This window comes from Myotis myotis, unplaced genomic scaffold (assembly GCF_014108235.1).
Source record: "Myotis myotis isolate mMyoMyo1 unplaced genomic scaffold, mMyoMyo1.p scaffold_m19_p_30, whole genome shotgun sequence".
NCBI classification, from domain to species: domain Eukaryota; kingdom Metazoa; phylum Chordata; class Mammalia; order Chiroptera; family Vespertilionidae; genus Myotis; species Myotis myotis.
In genome coordinates, this window is record NW_023416336.1 from 2228294 (window position 1) to 2254345 (window position 26052).

The window sequence follows — 26052 nt, forward strand, 5'->3', positions numbered from 1 at the left end:
TTAATATGTTCTTGGTTTTAACTTTTTGATTACATATAATTCAGTTGAAAATAGTTCTTTATATAACATGTCAATATTTTGCATTTTGTTTTAAATCATGTGGTCAATCACTAAAATATTTATAGTTTTAATTCTCTAATAACAGCCCCTTAGTGCTAAACATAAATTATTGCTCACAACAAAAGAACTTGGATTTTAAGTTAACACATGGAAATAAAAATGATTTATTTTGTTGTTTTTTTGTCTCAAATAGTTATTTGGGATTTGATCACGCTGCAACATTGTTTCACATCCGAGACAGCCCTGCTGATCCTGTGGAAAGGCCAATTTACCTTACTAACACTTTCAGTTTTGCGATCCTCATTCATGATGTGTTGCTACCAGAGGAAGCCAAAACAATGTTTAAAGTATGTCTGGGACCCTTCGTACTTTAACTTCACTGATCTACCAGCTAGGAGATACTAAGATGTTTTTTTCTCTCCCATCATTTCTTAGGTTCACAACTTCAGCAAACCAGTCTTAATTCTTCCAAACGAATCAGGATACATTTTTACCCTCTTTTTTATGCCATCCACATCATCTGTACACATAGATAACAACATTTTACTCATTACCAATGCTTCCAAATTTCATTTGCCTGTGCGGGTATATACAGGCTTTTTAGATGTAAGTATGTTATCTACCTTTAAAATTTAAACCCCTTCCCCGTTTTCTGTGTTTTCAGGTATCATTAGGCAGTCACCATTATTAGGCACCCTTGCATTTTGCCGTTTACTGTGCTTTACAAGTAAATCTGATTCCTCCCTCGTCTGTACTTTAAGAAAAGGGGTTTTTACCCTTCCCAGCAGCAGTCTCCCCTCATGATACGGTTGAATCTTCTAGTTACAGTCTCCACTTAGATCTTCTCCACATTCTGCTTTCTCTTGATTTTGCTTTTAAACTGTTATCATCATGGGGAAGCTAAAAACAAACAAAACAGGGGAAATTCATAATGGGGGGAAGGGGATAAGGAGGGTGAAGAGGGAACTGTGTAGGGAAGAGACTAGGAAGCATCAGGGTGAAGAGAAGAACCAGGTAGTAACAAAGAAAGGAAGGTGATAAAGACACATAGTTGGAATAGTAATCTAAGCAAAAGTTTAGCATATAAGCCTTCCTACTACAGAAAATCAGACAGAAAAAAAAATCCAGTGTCCTGAAAGCAGTTGATAAAGGTTTATAAAATAAATGAAACTGATAGGAAAAGAAAAAGAAAATGAGGACAGAAATGTAGCTCTCCAAAAAGCTGGCATCAGTAAGAATATTGGAGCTGGAGATCTTCATATTATTCTGCTCTTTCATTTGTTTTGCTTGAATGATTATGTATTTGTAGCTGCTTTCGTGATGTGTGGTGTGACCGAGACCAAGGGCTCTCTGCCTGTCTTCTAGGGCTCTTTCCACTTACCCTCTCCCTTTCCCTTTCTGCTGCTTTTATGTGCCTTCAGAGGAAGAAAAGCTGTTCAGTAGAAGCCAGGAGTGTTTTCATTTCGATTACTCATAATGTTTTCAATATATAAAGTTTTTAATCATATTTTATGTGTGTATATATGTATATTTACATGAAATATAGAAACCTTAGAATATCTTAATGTAGCCATTTTTTCTTGATAACTACATATAATTTAGTTCTTTTATATCTTTTCAGTACTTTGTATTACCCCCCAAAATAGAGGAACGTTTCATAGATTTTGGCGTACTGAGTGCTACAGAAGCGAGTAATATTTTGTTTGCAATTATAAACAGTAATCCAATTGAGGTAAAAAAAAAATCTCTTTTTATTCTAAATCACATTTAAGTATTTTATTCTAGTGCTGCAATAATCACTTTCATATCTTTTTCTTTTTTAAGTTGGCTATAAAAAGTTGGCACATCATAGGAGATGGCTTGTCAATAGAACTCATAGCTACTGAAAGAGGCAATAGAACGACAATAATTGCAAGCCTTCCAGAGTTAGAAAAATCCTCTCTATCAGACCAGTCATCAGTAAGTAAACCTCATTGTTTCCTTAAGTGTAGAGTATGTCTAAACGCCAGACAAAAGACTATTGCTATGTCACATACTTCAACTCATATTTTCATGAGATTCGTAATAGTAGTGGTTATTTGGTTTTGAAAGGACCTCATTGGTCATTTACTTCAAGCCCCTCCCTTTATGATGAGAGCACTTGAAACCCAAAGGGGTTCTACCTTGTCATAAAAACTTCTGTAGTAAGCAAAATTTAAATTATCCTATATAATAAAAGCCTAATATGCTAAGTGTCCGGTTGTCCGTTCAACCAATCAAAGCATAATATGCTAATGATACGCTAAGGCCGCTCAACCGCTCGCTATGATGTGCACGACCACCAGGGGGCAGACGCTCCAGCTGGTAGGTTAGCTTGCTATTGGGGTCCGGCTGATCGGGACTGAGTGAGACGGGCCAGACATGCCCTGGAGCCCTCCCGCGGTCCCTCCCGGACTGGTCAACTTCCTGCATCTCTCCCCAGCTCCGATCATACACTGGTGGGGTCCCCAGCCTGGCCTGCGCCCTCCTGCAATCCAGGCTGAGGGACACTTCTCCCCCACCCCTCCACCCCCGCAAGTTCACACATTTCATGCACTGGGCCTCTAGTCCTTTTATAATACAAGTGCCATTACAGGAGAAGGTCCCATAGGTACTAAATTAATCCTGTGTTCAGTGATACAGTAGTTCTGGTCAATTTTCTGCACTGATTAGAAGAGTTCAAAGAGGTAAACATTGTTTGATCTCTACCCATGTACTTTTTTCTGTCTTATAAATATAGATGGCTGGAAGCGCAAAACAAGAGAAAGTGGGTATAGTAGTTTTAGTCTAAGCCAGAAGTTCTCAACCTGTGGGTCGAACGACCCTTTCACAGGGGTTGCCTAAGACCATCGGAAAACACATATTTTCAATGGTCTTAGGAACCGAGACACCACTCCTCTATCCGTCTCCAGGCGGGCCCACCCACATGCAGTTACGCTCACATACAAGTACCCGGCGTATTAAAGGGTCGCGGCATTAGGAAGGTTGAGAATCACTGGTCTAAGCCCTCCCCACTGCTAAAAAGGGAACTTGGAGTTTACACCTACTCGGAACAGAATTAGGATCCCCTCTCATGAGAAGAACCAAAACTGACTGCATCTGTAGGTGCAGATAGAACCTCTTGCAGCAGTTTTATAAAAGGAAAATCAGATGCCCTAATGCAGAGATTGAGGACAGATACACTTTCAGGGAATGCCTTAAGTTTTAAAAACTGATTTAAAAATTGTCTTTAAAACCAATGGAAAGATTCCCCCAAAACAGTGTTTTCAGAGGGCAGTTTGGCAATATATACCTCTCTTAGAATTCTTTCCATGCAAGCTACTTACGAGCCAAAAGTTGTGAGAATGAAGATGTTTTTAATAGCATTATTAATGATTCTAAGCAACTGGAGATAGCCAAATGCATAAAAGAAATCATGATTTTATAATTAAGTATTGAAGCAAACAAACAATTATAAATATGATTGTAGAAACTTGGAAAAGGATTTATGAAAAAGTCGGAAACTACTAAATAATGTATTCTAATTGCAACTATGTAGCATTCAAGCTGCATAATTGGATATTTCTGAATAATGGTGGATTTATGGGTGTTTACATTTTAATAATTAATAATGTTTTAAGTTTGGTTCAGAAATAAAGCCTCTTTTTAAAACAGAAAGACATGTTAATGAGAGGTAATATTTGTCACTCCAGCTTAAATTTTATTCCTAATACAAATAAAATGCTGAAGAACTTTAATAATGAGACCAGCCATTAATATGTTCCTTCCAACAGTAAAGTTCGAGTAAAATTGTATGCATGTCTAATCCCAGATGGTTGAATTATACTGTTTCCTTATAAGACATTATAAATAATTTTAGAAATCTGGATTATTTCCTAGCAGTAAATAGCATATGTAACACATACTATTTAAATTTGAGAGATCCACTTAACAACATAAAGTCTGTTTGACAATTTAGGGTTTTAGAATTTATTTTTAAATAAAACTATAACTATAGCCTGGCCGATGTGGTTCAGTGATTGAGCATCGGCCCATGAACCACGAGGTGAGGTTCAGTTCCCAGTCAGGGCACATGCCTAGACTGCAGGCGCGATCCCCAGTGTGGAGGGTGCAGGAAGCAGCAGATAGGTGATTCTCGTCATTGATGTTTCTACCCCACTCTCCTTCTCCCTCTCTCTGAAATCAATAAAAACATATTTTAACCCTTTGCAGTCCAATGTTATTTTTGGAATTCAAACAGTCTGGTCCAAATTAATTGATGGGATTGAATGTTGAACTTTTTAATGTTCTTATTGCTCGATGTTGGATCTGCTCCTAGCGCCTGGTCTGTCGAATCAGCCTCGAGGTTGGACTGAAAAGGGTTAAAAAACAAAACCAAAAGTTTTAAAAACTATAAATATAAAACAAGGGACAAACAGATCATTTTTATGAACCCTGACTGTTGTGCTAAGGTGAACTTCAAAATAGAATCTCCAAAAATGACTTTTTTAAAGTTTGTAATGCCTAATCTTTCAACTGTTTTCTAAAAAGCCAAACCTGTGAGCTAAATTAGCATTCTGTACCTTATAAAACACACATTGCCAACATTCTCTGCTCTTCAGACCTGTGTTCTGACTTGGGTAGTTATAAAATCATGATGAAAATATTAGAATCACAGAAAACCAACACAGAAATGCTTCTAAAAATGGGAAAGTGAATATATTTGGTCTATCAACATTTGTTGTCTTGATGTAAGTACAACTACTAAGATCTAAAATATAACTTCACAAAATGAATTTCATGGTTTAGTTGGGTGTTTGTTTGTTTTTTAATTCCACAATTGAAAAGATTAAGTGTCAGAAACATCAGTAAATAGCTTGAGCAAACAAAGAAGGCCCCCATTCTTCTTCCAAATTTGTATTGCGTAACTCTTCCTTTCCATGGTATTTGATGTTTTTATATAACTCAATCTCGTTTGCTCTGAAGACATGATTATCATCATGGCAGAACCAACTCTGTATGTACCTGTGCCCTAATGTGGCTGAAGGCTGTGTCCCTCTGCTCCATGCAGGCACCTGGGGAGTGCTTGCAGACTATTCCCGGCCCCACCTTGGCAGTTGGGACTCTGTTCCTCAAGGATCCAGTTTTCTAAGTGGCACATGGAATAAATGTAGATAAAAGCCAAGGATGGGCATTGTTTTAAGATATTTATACATGATATGGTAACTCAGTGTCATCCTTGTATATGTTAGGATTCAGAAGTCAGTTTATCACTATAATCTTTTTCATTTTAATGGGAACTTCAACTAGCAAGACTGATGAATAATTGTCATTTCTGCTACATACAGGTGATACTAGCCCCAGGCTATTTTGCAGTGTTCAGAGTCAAGCTTACTGCAAAAAATCTGGAAGGGATTCATGATGGAGCCATACAGATCACAACAGATTATGAGGTAAGGACTTTATGAGTGCTTTCAGAATCATTGAGGGTTTTTGTTGTTTTTATATAAACAGAACTATATTTACCCATAAAGTTATAGTTTACCTATTTTATACCTTAAAAACTGAGCTTTTGAGAATAGTTGAGAGCAGCAGTCACCAACCGGTGGTCTGTGGACCACTTAGTGGTCCGTGAGGGCCTAAAGGTTGGCAGCCACTGGTTTAGAGAATATTGGTCTCATGAGTGCTTATATGAGTCATTCTACATCACAGACAAAATTTTAATGTATGTATCTGTGCCAGGCCTAAATATATTAATTTTTAACATTGAAACGCTCTTTGGGAAGTTGTGCATTGCTAAATTCAGTGTATTGCTACCCTTGTTCTCCTACCTGTTTTCAGCACATTCAGCCCCACAGGAAAGAAAACTAATTGAGAATAAACATTTAATAATAAATTATTTGTTAGGAAAATATCAAATTAAATCTGTGGAATTCATGTTTATCACTCATGATAGAAATAATTATATTTCATGGCTAAGATAAGTTTTTGTTAATATGGATGAAAATAAAAATTAGGAAAAGTTACCTTGGACAAATATCTTTGTGAGTTACAAATGAGTCTGAGTTAAGATTCAAAATCTGGAGTGTTTAGCCCTGGCCAGTGTGGTTAGAGTGTTGGCTGGGAGGCATCCAGTCGATGTGTCTCTCTCACATCTCTTTCTCTCTTCCCCTCTTCTCCTCCCTCCCTTCCATTGTCTCTAAAAATCAATGGGGAAAAAAATATCCTCGGTGAGGATTAAAATTTTTTTTTTAATATGGAATGTTTAACTCATTTTTTATATTAGGTTATGTTAACTTATTACTATATATGAAAAATATAAAGGTGTATAACTCTAGAAAACACTGGATTTTCCATGCATTGTTTTAGGAGTACAATTTGACTTTCCTTTTTTAATTATTATGATTTACAAAAAAAAAAATCTATTCTTTATTTCTTCTCCATTGTTTGGTCTTGTTTACCATGTTTTTAATGAATCACTGTGAGATACATGGAAATTGCTTGTATTTCAGTGCATTTTATGGAGTACATTGGTCAGATTAAACAGTACCATAGTGGTTTTTAATATTGCGTAAGAGTTGGTTATTGCTAATGTAAGTCCCAAAATGAGTTGTTTTAATACCAAAAAATAATGCAGTAACGGTCAGGATCAACCTCAGACTTAAATACTTCCTTATGGTCTGCCTTTCACTCCCCAGATCCTAACGATTCCTGTGAAGGCTGTGATCGCTGTGGGTTCACTGACTTGCTTCCCAAAGCATATGGTCCTTCCACCATCCTTCCCAGTAAGACAATTAATTTAATGACGTTTTCTTGCTCATTTTTTTTCTTTGTCTTTACCTCTGTTCCTCAAATTCAACAGAAAAATTATTTATTCTCTATTAATTGCTTATTTTAAGGTAAGACTTTATACCAGATTTTGTAGGAGATTCAAAGAGGAGTCTGAAATGGTTCCTTCTCAAGAAGCTTTCCATTTAGAATAGGAAATGGGCCCATGATTCAGAGATGTGAAGCAGGATGTAGAAATTGCTCTAAGAGGTGTAAACATAGAACACCATGAGAGAAACGCATACCTGATGGATGAAGGTGCTGTGTGAACCGGCTCAGATCGTCTTCTGCAGGGATAGGCCAGGGGTGGCAAGAACTTGCATTCAGGGCTCAGGGAACACCCTGGTAAAGATAGAGCAGTAAAGTCCGAGAGAGCTTTAGGCATTCGTCATTTGTCTAGTTTGACAAGAGTAGAGATGGAATGTTATGTTGGAGTGATAGTAAAAAAAAATTAAAATGAGTACCTTTAAATTCATAAAAATCTGAAGTTTTTGAGCAGAGGGTTGACATCATCAGAGCTGAGCTTTCAGGATTGGCTCTTTGTCAGAATACATATGGAAGTAACAATATAGTGCCTGGAAGCCAACCTTAGACTGGCCAGAGTCCACATGAAAGTATGGAGGGGAGAGATGTGGCTGTAAGTCTGCCTTCAAAGAACTTCTTATCTTTCCAGATTCAGTTTTCTTGTCATCTCCTCTCTGAAGATGTCTTGACTCCACTAGACAGTACTAGTTGTTGTATGTGTGATCTTGGAATGATTTGAAATTACCTCTCTCGCAGCAAGCTTCACATTGTGCTATAAATATTGCCTTTGTGTTTGTCTCCCCAATGAGACTCTAAGATGCTCTAGGAAAGGAATGGAGGGATCTTTTATCCCCAGTAGTAGGCACTTAGTAGATGGTGGGTGAAGAAGGAGCAAAATGATGGAGAAGAGAACATAGGCAAGAATCATTTGAACTATTCTTTAATATTCTAAGGCAGTGGTTCTCAACCTTCCTAATGCCGTGACCCTTTAATACAGTTCCTCATGTTGTGGTGACTCCCAACCATAAAATTATTTTCGTTGCTACTTCATAACTGTAATTTTGCTATTGTTATGAATCATAATGTAAATATCTGATACGCTATATGTGTTTTCCGATGGTCGCGACCCACAGGTTGAGAACCGCTGAGGGGATTAACTGAAGCAAATGTGGGTAGGCTGGCAGATAGTGGAGTCAAAAATATGACTTAGAGTTTGAGCCTGGACAATAGGAGAAAAGGGATGCAAAAGTCAGGAGATGGCCACTGCCTTTTGCAGGAAGATGATTCAGTCAGTTCAGGGCACATCAGGGCAAATGTGTGTATTTTATTTTGTGGTAGGAGACATGGCAGGTTAAGAAAACAGTACATTGTAAAAATCTTAATGCTACGTGAAATAACACTTAAATTCAGATCTTAGCTGCTTAAAAATACAATTTTTGATTTAAAAGGTTCAGCACATTTACGATTGGGTCTTACTTAAAAGCTTTATTTTGTCATTCCACTTTGCACTGACTGTACAGAACTCTTGAATTCATTACTTATCCAAAAGGATCAGTTCCTTCAGTTGCCTTTTCCATCAATGATCTCCTTAATCAGTACATAAATCCTGCAGTAAATGAGAAAACATCTATATAAAAACAAGGTGCTGGTTTTGAACTACTTTAGATTAAGCTTTCAGATATCTATCTTCAGGTGGCTTACAAGACCAGCTAATTGCTTGAAATTACCAATTAACTTGATATTACTTGAGCTGCTATAACAAATTCCATAGACTGGGTGGCTTAAACAACAAACATTGATTTCTCACAGTTCCAAAGGTTGGGAAGTCCAAGATCAAGGCACTTAGAAGGTCCTCGTACTGTGCAGGCCTCTTCTTGGTTTTGCTGATGGCCATCTCCTCACTGTGTTATCACTTAGCCAAAGAGCAAAGAGGAAGGGCAAGGTTCTGTCGCTCCTTTTAAGGCAGGGTGGGGACGTCTGGTCTGGCCCTGCCAAGGCAGTAGGGTGAGTTCATTAAATGTTTGACCAAACATAGCAGGCTCATTTTTAAGTTGATAATTTTGTATGGCCAGTGAATGATGTTGTAAATATACAAATAGCCCTTGGCAGGAAAGAGGTTCCCCACCCCTGTTTTAAGGGCACTAATTCCATTCATTAGATTTCTACCCTCATGAGTTAATTGCATCTCAAAGGCCCCATCACCAAATACCATCACATTTGGGGGTTAGCTTTCAACATAAATTTTGGGGGTGACACAAACATTCAATCTATAACGATTACCAAATGCTGTAAAGTCTTTCATCAGATGGAGAATACAGGAGCTAACTGAAAACAATACTTGAGAATAAACATTTCAGCCCTTGCTGGTTTGGCTCAGTGGATAGAGTGTCAGCCTGTGGACTAAAGGGTCCCGGGTTCTATTCCGGTCAAGGGCACGTACCTTGGTTGTAGGCTCCTTCCCAGCCCAGACCCTGGCCAGGGCATGTGCAGGAGGCAACCAATCAATGTGTTTTCTTACACATCAATGCTTCTCTATGTCTTTCCCTCTCTCTTCCACTCTCCCTAAAAATCAATGGAAAAATATCCTCAGGTGAGGATTAACAACAAAAACAAAAAATAAATAAACATTTCCAATAACTCATAGTTTAATTCTTAGTATTTGAATACCATTGTAAAATGAACTTTTATATCTGCTATTTTGATCCTCAACATACCCTTGCAAAACAAGACATGGACATGGGAGAAGTAGTTCTTACAGGGACTGGAAGACTAGGTAACTGCCTAGAAGACACAGCTGATTAGAGGCCAAGCCAGGACTCAGCAGCATTCCTGCCCTCTAACATCTTTCTACTGCATTTACTCTGGCTAGACTTTAAATGATGAGTATTAGTCTTAAGTTTACCATCGTCCAACTCTTTTTCTGTGCATCCTCTTAACTTCTGTGTCTTTTAATACCAAATATTAGACCACTGGGAAAGAACATCTTAGATCAGTGATGGCGAACCTATGACACGCGTGTCAGAGGTGACACACGAACTCATTTTTTTGGTTGATTTTTCTTTGTTAAATGGCATTTAAATATATAAAATAAATATCAAAAATATAAATCTTTGTTTTATTATGGTTGTAAATATCAAAAAATTTCTATATGTGACACGGCACCAGAGTTAAGTTAGGGTTTTTCAAAATGCTGACACCCGGAGTTCAAAAGGTTCGCCATCACTGTCTTAGATCCTTCTTTAAATAGCTAAGATTTAGTTTATAAGAATAAAAAATTCTGTTTTCAAACAAAAGAAAGTAAAAGACTATAAAATGATTCTAAATAAGAATTATTTAAGAAAAAATCAGTGGAGGAAGAAACCAAGATGGCGGCATGGTAAACACCTGAAATTGCTGCCTCACACAACCACTTCAAAAATACAACTAAAAGACAAAACGGACATTATCCAGAACCACAGGAAGGCTGGCTGAGTGGAAATTCTACAACTAGAAGGAAAGAGAAAAGCACACTGAGACTCAGAGGACGTGCGGAAGTAAAGTGCAGAGGTACGGAGGCGCGCGCGGAAAGGGCTGGCAACTGAGGACGAGGTTGTCTTTTTCAATCGGGAGGGAGACACAAGCTCCCGACTGCTCTGAACCCCAGTTCCGGGCGAGTCTCAGGGGACCCAGATTCATACGGGGAGAAACTGGACTGTCTGGCATTGGTCAGAACTCGAAGGCGGCTTTCTCTCAGAGGTGCTTGCAGCGATTACCCGGACACTGAGAAGAGGGGCCTCTTAAGGCAGGACTGAGGAGCAGACATAGCTGTTTGCTCCACCCTGTTGATTCCCTGAGACCCCACCCCACCCAAGCTGAGCGCAGAGGCTTTTGCATATGAATGGCCTGGCCCTTTGCAATCTAAAATTACCTAACAAACTGCAGCTGGGTCAGAGAGACCCAGAACTTCCAAAAGAAGGCCCAAGGCCCCACAGCAGCTTCCTTGCTTCACAGCTGGGCCTCATCTGGGCACCTCCAAATCCCAAGCAAAGAAGAGGAATCTGCAGATCTCTCTGTAGCTCCTGCTGGGTAGCCTCAGGAAGAGGCTAAATTAGCACCTCCTTAGAGATCCATGAGCCAGTGTACCCAGTGGTCAGAGTGGGACCATCCAGATTACAACTCCTCAGATCCATAAGGGACACACTCAGGGGGCAAACTCAGTGAGCACCAAAGCCCCACTGAAGCAAGTCTTGCCCCATAAGGGTGTCTCCAGCACAGAAGTTCTCCCACTGCAGACACAGCTGATTCTCACAGCCAATTGGCCTGGAGGTCAATTCCTCCCAGTGATACCTACAACAATCAAGGCTTAACTACAACAAGACTGTGCACAAAGCCCACAAAGGGGTGGACCAAGAGTGTCCACTTCAGGTAATTGGGGAGGCTGAGCCACTGGGCCCTATAGAACACCTAACACAGAAAGCCACTCTATCAACACAGGGAAGCATAAAAAATGCGGAGACAAAGAAACAAGTCACAAATGACAGAAATGGAGGAAAGCAAACTACTGGATATAGAGTTCAAAACCAAACTTACAAGGTTTTCCAAGAATTTTCTAGAAACCGCCGATAAATTTAGTGAGACCCTCAAGAAATCTAGTGAGACCCTCGAGGATATGAACAAGGACCAACTAGTAATTAAGCATACACTGACTGAAATAAAGAATAATATACAGGGATCCAACAGCAGACTATAAGATTGCAAAAGTCAAGTCAAAGATTTTAAATACGAAGAAGCAAAAAACACCCAACTGGAAAAGCAAAATGAAAAAAGTATCCAAAAATATGAAGATAGTGTAAGGAGCATCTGGGAAAACTTCAAGCGAACCAACGTCCGAATTATGGGGGTGCCAGAAGAAGAGAGAGAGCAAGATATTGAAAACCTATTTGAAGAAATAATGACAGAAAACTTCCCCTACCTGGTGAAAGAAATAAACTTACAAATCCAGGAAGCGCTGAGAACCCCAAACAAAAGGAATCCAAAGAGGACCACACCAAGACACATCACAGTTAAAATGCCAAGAGCAAAAGACAAAGAAAGAATCATAAAAGCAGCAAGAGAAAAACAGTCAGTTACCTACAAGGGAGTACCCATACGACTGTCAGCTGATTTCTCAACAGAAACTATGCAGGCCAGAAGGGAGTGGCAAGAATTATTCAAAGTGATGAATAGCAAGAACCTACAACCAAGATTACTTTACCCAGCAAAGCTATCATTCAGAATTGAAGGTCAGATAAAGAGCTTCACAGATAAGAAAAAGCAAAGGAGTTCATCATCACCAAACCAGTATTATATGAAATGCTGAAAGGTATCCTTTAAGAAGAGGAAGAAGAAGAAAAATGTAAAGATACAAATTATGAACAGCAAATACACATCTATCAAGTGAATCTAAAAATCAAGTGAATAAATAATCTGATGAACAATAAACTGGTGAATATAATAGAATCAAGGGCATAGAAAGGGAGTGGACTGACTATTCTCGGGGGGAAAGGAGTGAGGGGGGTATGAGAAGAGACTGGACAAAAATCGTATACCTATGGATGAGGACGGGGGGGTGTTGGGGGGAGTAAGGGCAGAGGGCGGTGTGGAGGGGAGCTTTGGGGGGGGGGGAAGAGGAACAACTGTAATAATCTGAACAATAAAGATTTAATTTTAAATAATGAATTATTTAAATTACACAATTCTTTACTTAAAATCTGGTACCGTATCATAGAAAGAGGCATGCTGCTGATAAGAGCTCGATTATAAATTTAGGAAGTATCAAGTGATGAACATTCTAAATGTCCTCTGAGCTTTGGTTTCCTAGAGAGATGTCTACTGGCACTTAAGTGTATGTTGTAAGAAAGTCCAACCATATACAAATGACTTTGTTTGTTTGTTTGTTTGTTTTCTTCCTTCAGGGGAAAGTAGTTCATCAGAGTTTAAGTATAATGAACTCCTTCTCACAGAAGGTAAAGATACAGCAAATTCGATCTTTGTCAGAAGATGGGCGGTTTTACTACAAACGATTACGGGCCAATAAAGAAGACTTGGAGCCAGGGAAAAAATCAAAGGTTTGACATGTTCTAATTAAGAATTCCCATTCGTGAGTGTTTTATTATGACCTTCTGTGGACTTGGGATTCATGAATCTCCTGTGCTTCTTCATAGATTGCAAACATTTATTTTGATCCTGGACTGCAGTGTGGAGATCATTGCTATGTTGGCTTGCCTTTTTTGTCCAAATGTAAGTTACCTTGCTGTTTCACTATCCAGAAAATATTCTTTTTCTTTCTTTTTTTTCTTTTTTTTTTGTTTTGTTAATTCTCACATGATATTTTTTCCATTGCCTTTCAGAGAGAGTGAAAGCGGGGGGGTTGGGAGGGAGAAAAACATCAATGTGAAAAAGACATGGACTGGTTGCCTCCTGCATTCACCTCAACTGGGGGTAGGAAACAAACCCAAAACCCAGCTACATGCCCTTGACTGGGAATTAAACCAGAGACCCTTCGGTGTGCTGCCTAACACTCTAACCATTGAGAAACCCTGGCCAGGGGCACAAAATATTCTTTAATGAAGGCTGCCATTTGTAAAATCACTCTATGTATTGGGCTGTAGAAATCATTTGAAGGAAAATTGGCAAATGGATTAGATGTAGGGTGAGTATGTCATACCACTGTCCCTGGCTAGTGGTGGATCAGTTGATTAGAGCATCCTGATACACCAAGGTTGCAGGTTCAATCCCCGGTCAGAGCACATATAAGAATCAACCAATGAATGCACAAATAAGTGGAACAACAAATCAGTGTTTCTCTCTCCCCCCTCCTTTCTCTCTAAAATTAATTAAAAATTAATAATAATAACTTACGTTCCCTGTTTTAGCTGAACCCAAATTGCAGCCTGGGGTAGCCATGCAGGAAGATACATGGGATGCGGACTGGGATTTGCATCAAAGCCTATTCAAAGGATGGATGGGAATAAAGGAAAACTCAGGTCATAAGTGAGTGGTTTTGCTTTAAGTATTTTGACTACCTATACAAGTTCAAAGCGTCTCAGTTGATGTTACTTCCTAAATATTATTTTTATATTAGGTTATTTTACTTTACTATAGCTAAGAAAATATTCTAATCCTCAGAAAATTATTAATGAGGCATCTTGAATTGCCATTTTAATTGTATGTTGCTCAGAAATATACACACTACCATTTTTCTCTTTACTCCATCATTCTAGATACTTCAAAGAAACTATTTGAAGTTGTCTTTATGTAGGATGACAACAGTGTTCACTTCAGACACATCCATTTGCATAAGAAAGTTTTTGTCTACTACTGACCTCCATTAAAGGCAAGGAAAACATGTTCTCGGTTTAATCCCATAGTAGGAGACCGAGTGTGTATGTGGTCATAGTGGAAAGACCACCTTTTGGAAATGCTGGGCTGTTAGGGGTACACAAGGCCCAGTTCCAGTGGGCTCAGCATGTCTTCGGCAGGTAGAAAACATGCTAATTACAAATCTACTGCACCTGTATTCAAAAACAGACCGTATAGAAATGTGATCTTTTCAGTTACTTCAGAAGAGAATTTTCTAGAATGATGATAATATGACAACTGATGAAAACTGTTATTCTCATTTGGCTAATTTGAAATGTATCAAGATATTGCAATTTATTGTACTATAACATTTTCAAACCACTAACAGTTAAATCTGATTATCTGAACTATCTGCTGTAAAAAGTTTTCTTAAAGCAAAAAGTTAAATTTTTACTTTCATATGGTTAAAATAAGTACAGAGAGACAATGAACTCACTAAAAGAACACTGATTGAAACACTTATTGGTCTCCTAAATTTCCATAGTGGACATTGTAATATACAGGCAGTCTCCAAATTAACATTCAATTATGAATTAGTAACTTAGAGTGCTGCCCTAGGCTCAGCTGACAAGGAACCTCATTGCCTCCCACCTGCTGACACCCCTTGCCTTCCTCTTTGTGTGCCCAGCATTCCACTGCTAAAGACCTGGGCTCCCTGTCTCCCTGTGCCTCCAGGACCCAGGTGCATAGTAGCAGGGCATGCTTCCTGCTCCTGCCTCTGTGGTACCTGTTAGTGTGTACGTTACAGAGAATTTCTGTTACTCGTCTTTTTTTTTTTTTTAATACTTTTTTTATTGATTTCAGAGAGGAAAGGAGGGAGAGAGATAGAGAGAGCGAGAAACATCAATGATGAAAATCATTGATCGGCTGCCTCCTGCACGCCCCATACTGGGGATCGAGCCTGCAACCCTAGCAGCATGCCCTTGACCAGAATCTAATCTGGGATCCTTCAGTCCACAGGCCAACACTCTAGCCACTGAGCCAAACTAGCTAGAGCTTTTTACTAGTCTTATAAAACCTATGCCCTTACCAATATTGCAATGCCATAATTTGGTATTGTTTAGGGTTAAAATAGGCTTCAGTGTTTGGGCTTCAGGGACCTTAGCCCCATTTATACTATTGTTTGCTTAGGAAATGTGTTCTGAGCTCTAAACAGCTTATTTACAAACATTCATGTGTAGGGAAATATTCAAATGAGTCCCGAATGTTGCTGATAACATTACATATATCTGCACAAAGCCCTCCTATGGATTCCTTGCAACTGATGTCTTCATCGCATGTAGGATTTTGATTTTTATCTCAAGGGAGGGAAACTATATGCCAAGCAGTGTACTGCCTTCTCACTAGTTCTACTAAACATGTTCTTAGCACCCTGCTCTTAGTGTTCAGATCTTCCCGCTAGGCAGGCAAGACCCTTTGGGATCCCCGTACATCATGTTATCTGCCTGTCTTTTTCTTTACATACTCAGTGAAAAAACAGTACAGGTGATCAGTAGGACATATTTTGGCAGCTCTTTGTGCCAAAATAGAAACAACTTTATACATCTCTATTAAAGCATAGTGAGATGTTAGAGCAAATAAAGCCGTGTTTATCCAGAGCCAGAATAAAATTCCTCAAGCACACAAGCCTGATAGAATTGCTTTTAGAGAACTCATACTTCATTTTGATCCAGTGGCTTATAACATTGTTTTTTCTAGATTGAGTGCTTTATTTGAAGTAAATACAGACCTTCAAAAAAATATACTATCAAAAATCACTGCCGAGCTCTCCTGGCCTTCCATACTTAGCTCACCCCGGCTCCTGACATTCCCACTCACTAATACCAACTGCTCTTCAGTAAGTATTCAAAGCAACGTCGGGTTTTGGAAGTACATAGTAGGTTTATAAAATATCGACTCTTAACTATGGATTTTTCATTTACTGTTTGGTTGCTTTATTTAAGGAAGAAGAGATTACTTTAGAAAATCCTGCAGATGTTCCTGTTTACATTCAATTTATTCCTCTGGCTTTATATTCCAATCCTTCAGTCTTTGTAGATAAGTTAATATCAAGGTAAGCACTTCTTCAGGTAATCAAAATGTTTGATTGAATACTCACTTTACCAGCTCATCCAGTAATAGATTGGGCTTAAAGAAATTGCGGGTCTGTAATTAAAGTTGAGAGGAGATTCTGGGAAGAGAGATTGGTACTATGTTAAGCAAATGGAAAAATTTTCAGTTTTTTGTGTTTATTTTTTTAAGTATACAACTTTTTTTTTTTAATCCTCATCCAAGGATATGTTTATTGATTTTAGAGGAGGGGAAAGAGAGAGAAACACCGATATGAGAGAGACTCTAACATCAATTGGTTGCCTCCTGTACATGCCCCAAATGGGGATCAGACCTGCAACCTAGGTGTGGGCACTGACCAGAAATTGAGCTTCAACCTTGTTTGTGTATGGGAGCTCATTTCAGTTTAAGATAAGAAAAAGCGATGTAGAAGGTCTTCCTACAAAATTATAAAGAAAGCAAATGGAACCTTTGAAATATTTTACTTTTAAAAGTGAGCAAAACATTGACTGTAAGTTGTGGCTATTAATTTTTAAAGGCTATTAATCTGATAAAATAGTGATCTCAAATCTTCCAAAAGATAATTTGCAAATAAAGCACAGACTTGATAATTACTCTGTCATCCATTTAATTATGATGCTGCTTACACAGAAATATGTATACATTTTTATTTTAGGTTTAACTTGAGTAAGATGGCAAAGATAGATTTAAGAACACTAGAATTCCAAGTCTTCAGAAACAGTGTAAGTATTGAAACTTTATACTATTTCACAGAAATATTTCTGTAACGTGATCAGTGTTCATGTGAAGGAAAACTATTACCTATTCAATTTGGCTGAAGGGCAAGTTACCTAAGAAGTCAGGATAGTCAGTAATGGTTCTAGAGGTAAAAACACAGGCAGAATAGGTAGGATTTAGATCAACGTGAAGCACACTGGGTAGAAGATTCCTGTTTGTGGTCATTGAACATTAAGGCCATGATTATTTATAATAACAGCTACTAGAAATTCAGAGACTCTATTGATGAAGTGTGTGTGTGTTCTCTGCACAAACTAGTGCTGACCCCATGGGTGAGTGACGTCCGTCAGGTCCTGTGCTCAGTGCCCTGCTCAGCTTCTGTAGACTCAGCCTACGCTTCTTTTATGGAGTCAGTCTATCCCATGCTTGGTCTTCCTCTTTTCCTGCTGCCTCTTTTCCCAGCACAATTGCCTTTTGGAAAGAGCCCTGTCTTCTCATGATGTGCCCAAAGTAGGACAGCTTCAGTTGTCATTTTTGTCTCCAGTGATGTTTCAGGCTTAATTTGCTTTAGAGCCCACTTGTTCGTCTTCCTGTCACAATATCCATAGTGCTCTCCAACACCATATTTCAGATGAATCCATGGTTTGTTTGGGGTTTTTTTTAATGTTTTTATTGATGTTTAGAGAGAGAAGAAGAGAGAGGGATATAGAGATAGAAACATTGATGAGAGAGAAACATCAATCAGCTGCCTCTTGCACGCCCCCACTGGGGATCGAGCCCACAACCTGGGCATGTGCCCTGACCAGGAATTGAACCATGACCTCCTGGTTCATAGGTCAACATTCCATCACTGAGCCACATTGGCTAAGCTCCATGTTGTTGTTGTTTTTTATCAGCCTTCTTCACTGTCCAACTTTCACATCGGTACATAGTTATTGGGAATATGAGGGCTCTAATGGCGCATCTTTGCTCTTGGTAATCTAATGCTTCCATTGCTGCCCTCTGAGTCTCAGCCTTCTCTTGATTTCTTGGATGCAGTGTCTATCTTAGTTGATGACTGAACCAGCAAAATCTTTTAACAATTTCATTGTCTACATTAAAGTTGTATATTTCTTCTGTAGTTATCATTCTTGTCTTCTTGATGTACAAATGTAGTCCTATGGCACTTTCTTCTTTCACTTTCATTGAAAGTTGTTTCAAATCGTTACTACTTTCTGCCAGTAAGTTGGTATTATATGCATATCTTATCATTTCTTCCACTGATTTTCACTCCTTCCTCTGAGTATAGTCCAATTTTTCGTGTGATATGTTCTGCATGCAGATTAAACAAATAGAGCAATGAAGTGCACCCTTGTCTGACACGTTTGCCTCTAGGAAACCATTGTTTCTTTATATTCTGTTCTTAACAGTGGCTCCCTGTTCACAATACAGGCTTATGCATCAGGACAGTGAGGTATATGCTAGTACATAATATGCTTTATTAAACCTCAAAATATTGTGCGTGGTCATTTAAATGTTTATTTTGGATAATTGCTAATAAAATTCTAAGCTCCATGAGTGCCAGACCCATGGCTGGCTGTATTTATACTTTAGCACAATAGTATGCATAGTTTTCAATCAATCTTGAATTAATAAATTTTTACATAAACTGATTTGTTCCAGAGAAAATATTCTCTGTCATACAGGTCAGGATACACAGCCACTAATCACTCATGTTGTAAGACCTTACTGTACAGGGTATATATCAGTCAGGAGATGAGCACGTGGAACTAAAGCCTTGTGCAAACTGAGAAGTCTCAAGGTCTCCATGCCTTTCATTCTGTCCTACCACATACCACATCCATCCCTAAACATCCTGTTCATGGCGCCCTGCTGGCTGGGAAGCCTTCACTTTTGAAGCTGTCCTGATTCTCCCTAACTCTTCCCTTAACACCCATGCTAACTTGACTTTTTGATCTCTTTTTGATGTATGATACCTTGTTTCCAAAATCTGCTCATATCCTGAAATTTTATCGTTGGCAATAAATACTTCAGTTGTTTTCCCTGAAGGGACAAAGGCACTGCATTTTCGTGAAAATGTCTACCAAACACCCCATCTGAATAACCATAGTTTGCTTGTCAAGTCATTTTCTCAAAATTAAATGGTGTTCCATGAGAAAAGCAGTGAGTTCAGTTTACATCTTAAACACTAGCTTTTCAAGACAATGGAGAGCCTAATGCAGCAATTGTACTTTATACAAACTTCTCGTTTTATCCCCCAGAATATTACAAAGACATGTGTCCAGGGTTGAGATTTAATAAGATTGATATTTATTATTGCTGAATCCAGAACTTGCTTCTCTCTCTTTTTTCTTTTATAATATATTTTTATTGATTTCAGAGAGGAAGAGAGAGGGAGAAAGAGATAGAAACATCAATAATGAGAGAGAATCATTGGTTGGCTGCCTCCTGCATGCCCCCCACCGGGGATCAAGCCCACAACCTGGGCATGTGCCCTTGACCGGAATCGAACCTGGGACCATTCAGTCCTCAGGCTGATGCTCTATCCACTGAGCCATACTGGTGAGGGCAAGAACTTGCTTCTCTTAACTACAAGTACACACAGGGAAGAAGACTGGCTTCTCAGAAAGTTTGATACTACTGCCTTGCCTTGTGCAAAAGGGTCAGCAGGTTTACCCACCATTGCTTTCGCTGAGTTATCAGTACAGATGTCAAAACACTGAAAAAGTCTGCTAGTTCTGCCAGTATTAGGGAAATAGTTCAGACACTGGATACCCTGCAAGATCTCTGAGCATCCCAAGGGTCAGTGTTGTCACTCTGTGAAAACCACTACAGTGGGGCCTTGACTTACAAGTTTAATTCGTTCCGAGACCGAGCTCGTTAAGGAGCTCGTTAACTCAAATTACTCTGTCAACTCAATGCAAAAAATCGGCCTAGAGACAGCTGGTATCTCAAAAAGCTCGTTAGTCAGGACACTCGTAAGTCAAGGCCCCACTGTACTACATAATGATAGAGAATGTTGGAGGCCCTTAACACTGTCTCTGAGGCATCACAACATCCTCAGGTTTTCCCAAGTCCTCAAAGTTTATATTAGCTAATGTTAGTTGGGAATATATCCTATATAATAAAAAGCTAATATACTAATTAGACCAAACAGTAGAACGACTGTCTGGACAACCTTCTGGACCAGTGGTTCTCAACCTTCCTAATGCCGCGACCTTTTAATACAGTTCCTCATGTTGTGGTGACCCCCAACCATAAAATTATTTTCATTGCTACTTCATAACTGTAATTTTGCTACTGTTATGAATCGTAATGTAAATATCTGATATGCAGGATGTATTTTCATTTTTACAAATTGAACATAATTAAAGCATAGTGATTAATTACAAAAACAATATGTAATTATATATTCAATATGTGTTTTCCAATGGTCTTAGGCAACCCCTGTGAAAGGGTTGTTCGACCCCCAAAGGGGTCGCGACCCACAGGTTGAGAACCGCTGTTCGCCCCTTGCACAAATTTTGTGCATCGGGCCTCTAGTGTATAATATAAAATGTGTCCATCAATTACCCAGAAGAGTTTATTTAAAAGGAACCTGTTTGTTTACCAGCCATTCAGGGCACTCAGAATATTCTGTTGTCTAAGTAGACATTAATGGAAAAGAATGTTAGACACAGGAAAAAATTAGCCCTCAGATGCAAGAGTTAAAAAGTAGTGTGCTGCATTAAGTCATTGACTCTAAGTTATGTTTGAGGAATCCTGCCGATGCAAGTAGTTGGATCTGCATGTATTAAACCTAACTGCCAAGTAGAGTAGAAAAATCCTACAAAACTCACTTTCCTTTCACACAGTAGCAGAGCCATGAAGCTCACAGACCCTTCCTACAGAAAGCTTAAACTTAATGTTGCTTAAACGTCAGAGCAGAATATTCTGAAATGTGAACTATGATTTTTTTAATAATCTGTAACTGGCTGTCAAGAAGTCATATTTTGATTATTAAACTAAGCTATTCTTTAAACTTAAATCATCAAGTGTTTATGAAACAGTAATTACGTGCTTATATTAGCTTTCAGAATAAAAGTCAGAGATTAACATGAATTGGAAATATTTTCATAAATAAAATATAGGATGCAACCTTAAGACCCTTCAGCTGACACTTCAGAGGGAGGAGTAGGACAGCAGGGATGGCAGGCGGGGACGGCGACAGCGGGACCTGCAGTGCTGGTGTTGGTTACACAGTTGCTTGCTTGCTTTTAAAACACTGAGTTATTTATTTTAGGTTTGTGTAATTTTCTGCATGTGTGTTATATTTCAAAATTAAAAGATCTCTATATAAAAACATGCCTAGTACAAACATGAAGAGTTTGGACACCTGTCCCTGTCAGTGTCCTGGGGAACAAAGCCCATTTGGGGGCTGAATGCACTGGCTGCCCAGCTCTGCTTATCGGCTAACCAGTGTTTAAATTGTGGCAGATAATGTTTACATATTTAATCAATTCAAGAAGCTGGTAATACTGATACTGGGCTGTAGATGGGGTAAAGGAAAAAACATTTTTCCAGAGACTTGATTAATGACTGCCACTTGTTACCCAAGGCTCATCCACTGCAGAGTTCAGCTGGGTTCACAGAGGGCCTCTCTCGACATTTCATCTTGAACCTCATTTTAAAACCTGGAGAGAAGAGGTCTGTCAAAGTAAAGTTTACTCCCATTCACAACAGAACTGTTTCCTCACTGATCATAATCAGGTACGGCCTGGGATGTGAGTGCGCTGTGATTTTTAGCACTTCTGTAGAAGTTTTTACTTGATTTGTGTCCATATGAGTTTGCATATTTATTTATGGATATGTTTTTTGGCTTTGTCCAAGACACACAACGGCTGATGAAAGTTACTTTATGATTGTGTTCATAGCTAAAGACCTGAATTGTGCTTACTGTGCATGTATGGCTTTTAAAAATAAAAAACCCTTGCTTTTCTTTGTGGAAATATTTTTTAATTCTTAAAGTATAAATGTCTCACTCTTAAATTTACTGTATTAATTTCCACATGGTGGTTTATAAAATAATAAAAATTATGGATCAAAATATTGTGTGAATATAATAGGAGAAAAATCTGTAGTTCTTTACTTGATCTTAGCCAAACGGCCAAGAAGTGATGAAAAATCTGTAATTCTTGTTCTTGCATAGAAATAACCTGACCGTGATGGATGCTCTGATGGTCCAAGGACAAGGAACAACCGAGAACTTGAGGGTGGCAGGCAAGCTTCCTGGTCCAGGGAGTTCTTTACGCTTTAAAATCACAGAAGCATTATTAAAAGATTGTACAGATAGTGAGTATTGCTAACAGGTCCTGGGCACAAATTTCAGCATTTGCTTTCAACAGTAAATAAGTCCAAAAACAAGAACAGTATTTCTGTCGGTGCACATGTGCATATTAGTGATGAGTACTTCAGATTTTAAGAAAACATCCTGACTTGCTTTCAGGGTTGTTTGATTTGGATCTTAAAAGATTTAAAGTACCAATATTCATTTCATGCCTTGGATGACGTACTCTGATGTAAAAGATAAGCATGATCAAACTTTGGCATCTGAAAGGGCCTGTGAGTGGAGAACTTCCTGCGGAGTCTGGGAAAGCAGGGCTCCGGCACGAGGAGGTGCTTCCTGGGCACCAGACGTGTTCCAAGGAACTTGGTCATCGTTTGGGCCTGGAGCACGTGGCCGCAAGAGTTACACTCACTCCCCGTATTTCTCCCCTTAGGTTTGAAGCTGAGAGAACCGAATTTCACATTGAAAAGAACATTCAAAGTAGAGAATACAGGACAACTTCAAATTAACATAGAAACTATTGAAGTCAGTGGGTACCCATGTGAGGGATATGGCTTTAAAGTCGTTAATTGTCAAGAGTTTGCACTAAGCGCCAATGCCTCTAAAGACATAATTATATTGTAAGTATTTTCTGATAAGGTATAATGAGTCAGTAGCTTCTCATTAACTTTTTATACTAGAGTTATTCACACTTGGTGCAAATATGTTGTCATACTTACAAAAAAGGGTCTTTATCCACAAATGTATTTACTTGGTGTTTTTTGTTTTGTTTTTCACTTGATCTTTGTTTAAGTTATTTTTTGATAGCTTGGTTTCAAAATTGTGAAAATTCTAACCCCAGAGTGGATGAGGTAGTCTTAGAAACCAGTTTCAAAATTATTTTCCGGCTTGTGTTAAAGCAGAAGGTGTTGGTGGCCTCAGCAACAAAGCAGACACGTCATACATGCCGTTTTCCATGTTGTACCATGTACGAACATGTGGGATTTTTGTCAAGACAGTTTCAATTCCTGTGTTGGTTATCGTTGCAGCGTATTTTAACTAATTGATAAGTTGTCATGTTGTAAATTTTATGAAATAAAATATAACCTGTCCCCTTAATTGAATGACAATGTCATGATCTTGAGTGGACATTGTCTTAACAGGGAACTGCATTCATCACTCTGAGTAAGGCACAGTGCTTGGCACCAACAGGTCCAGTGAGGAATAGCACACCTTTCCTCAGGTGCACGTCGTCTGGTTGGGGAACATACAGTTAACAAAAATAAAAATACAATAATTGGGCAGAAAGCCGGACTGCAGGAGACAAAGAAAAGATCACTGGGGCTTGGACAGCATTTTTTAAAAGCATCATTGGGAATGTATCCTGGGAAAACTGTGGATTTAGAGAAAGAAGAAGGGAAGGGAAGGAAGCTCAGAAACTACTTTCTGAATTAATAATTCAGAAATTATTTTTTCAGAAATTATTGTTTTTATGTTATTTCTCCTTATCCACAGAATATAGTTGTTATTGTTATTAAACTCATGGGAAACTTTCTCCATCTTAAAATAAGGAAGGTGAATAAAAGTGTTACACTGAAATTCTGTGTTATATTTCAAAGGCGTATGGGACTGGTAGTATATTTAAACTGCTTGCAATATATTTGTAAAATTTGATCTTAACTGCCATTATTCTGTTTTAGGTTTACTCCTGATTTCACAGCATCTAGGGTTATTCGTGAACTGAAGTTTATAACAGCCAGTGGCTCTGAATTTGTGTTTATATTGAATGCATCCCTTCCGTACCATATGTTAGCAACCTGTGCAGAAGCCCTACCCAGACCCAACTGGGAGCTGGCTCTGTATATCATCATCTCAGGAATAATGAGGTACTTGTCTTCTTTCCAGGTTGGTATTCAGCATCACTGGGCATTGTTCGAGTGCCCACCGTGTGCCAGTCGTGTTCTGAGTGTCAGGGGTCCTCCATGAACAAACAGGTCCAGCTTATGTACCTGCTAACACAGTCCAGCTTATATATCTGCTCCACGTCTAGTAGAAGCAGTCAAAACAGCATTTTTTGGTGGCATATACCATAAACAACAGTCTTTCTGATTTTGCAATTCACTATATAAATTAAGTGCATGTTAATTTCTTAAAGGAAAAAAACACTCCTAATTTATCAGTTATGTGACTTGGGCATATGTGATTTACCCTACAGTGTATTCTTCTGGAGTCTCACCTAAGCAACAGAAAACTGATTAGAAATTGTTTTTAAATCCTTAGCATTCTTTTTTTCCCCCAGTATATTTCTTTATGTGTTTTAAGAATCAGATATAGTCTAACCCACATATCCTTTAAGGGAATAGAGTTGACCTAGAGTTAAAACTAAAAGAAAAGATAAAACCTGCTTTTGATAAAAGGAAAGTATCCTTTAGTGACTGTTCTGATACAAATAATTACTTCCCCCTTATAAGCCTTGTGTAAATTGGCATTCTATAAAAATTTGGTACACAAACTTTTATCCATAGTGCTTTGTTTTTTGACTGGCCCATTAAAAACTTTTATAGGCATCTTTGTCTTTTATATGATACTAGAGGCCCAGTGCACGAAATTCATGCACAGGTAGGGTCCCTATGCCTGGCCGGCTATCAGGGCTGATTGGGGCCTTTTGGCTGCTGGGCAGGGCCTTCCTCCCCCCGGCTGCCAGTTGCTGTCTGGGGCCTTCCTTTGTTCCGTGACGCCACCTAGTGGTCAGGCAACGTCATAGCAAGCTGTCGAACTCCCAAGGGGACAATTTGCATATTAGCCTTTTATTACATAGGATTGTACTTTGCCAAGAAATTCTGCCTTTAATGTCAAATTGGGTTACTCTTGCACTAACACATGAACCCAGTTCTCCCTCTCTGTCCCCACAGTGCCCTGTTTCTTTTGGTCATTGGAACGGCCTATTTAGAAGCTCAAGGAATTTGGGAGCCATTTCGAAGACGGCTGTCCTTTGAGGCCTCAAACCCACCCTTTGATGTGGGAAGACCATTTGATCTCAGGAGAATCATTGGTATTTCATCTGAAGGAAAGTATGTTCACAGGCTGGAAATAAATTCTCTAGAATGTTTAGATTTGGCTGATGTAATTAAATGAAAAATGCCTTTTCTTTTTATTTTTCCCCAGGGCGGAGGGGATCTTAATTCTAATTACTTAATAAAATGCTGCATGTAGCTCTCAGTTACTAAGAACTAATAGCAAGTAATCATGTTTTCATTATATTGGTGAAGGTTAAAATATTCTTAGACCCTGACTTGATTTCTAAATTTTTGATAGAACAGACCATATAGAGTTGTGAAAAGTATTCCTATTCTTTTTTTTTCCCATTGATTTTTAGACAGAGTAGAAGGGAGGGGAGAGACAGAGAGAGACACATCGATTGGTTGCTTCCAGTACCATACGTGGATCAAGCCTGCAACCGAAGTACGTGCCCTTGACTGGAATTGAGCCTGGGGCCCTTCAGTCCGCAGGTCAGCGCTTTATCCACTGAGCCAAACCAGCTAGGACGAGTATCCTTGTTTCTTGTTGTTTTTAGAGTATTTATACTGTGATGGCTTTACTGATTAAGTAAATATTATTTTTAATCTAAGAATTTGTAGGTTGCTATTTACTAACTGCAGTTCATCCTTTTT

The 26052-nt window shown here is 38.7% G+C and overlaps 1 protein-coding gene across 7 annotated transcripts in view; it reads left to right on the top strand.

The window, feature by feature from the left end:
• Window positions 1-26052, top strand: part of TMEM131 (transmembrane protein 131) — a 203408-nt gene that overhangs the window by 143660 nt on the left and 33696 nt on the right. For 5 of the 7 annotated variants that reach the window (XM_036302291.1, XM_036302284.1, XM_036302286.1 and 2 more), the window contains 17 exons: window positions 254-407; window positions 496-666; window positions 1682-1792; window positions 1885-2019; window positions 5406-5510; window positions 6756-6842; window positions 12843-12995; window positions 13092-13167; window positions 13803-13920; window positions 15988-16126; window positions 16233-16342; window positions 17015-17081; window positions 21674-21825; window positions 22265-22407; window positions 22836-23022; window positions 24082-24267; window positions 25294-25452. In XM_036302291.1, the coding sequence (XP_036158184.1) occupies window positions 254-407; window positions 496-666; window positions 1682-1792; window positions 1885-2019; window positions 5406-5510; window positions 6756-6842; window positions 12843-12995; window positions 13092-13167; window positions 13803-13920; window positions 15988-16126; window positions 16233-16342; window positions 17015-17081; window positions 21674-21825; window positions 22265-22407; window positions 22836-23022; window positions 24082-24267; window positions 25294-25452 (2253 nt within the window). The remainder of the gene's footprint in view (window positions 1-253; window positions 408-495; window positions 667-1681; window positions 1793-1884; window positions 2020-5405; window positions 5511-6755; window positions 6843-12842; window positions 12996-13091; window positions 13168-13802; window positions 13921-15987; window positions 16127-16232; window positions 16343-17014; window positions 17082-21673; window positions 21826-22264; window positions 22408-22835; window positions 23023-24081; window positions 24268-25293; window positions 25453-26052) is intronic. The other 2 variants (XM_036302285.1, XM_036302288.1) reach the window with 2 other exon arrangements.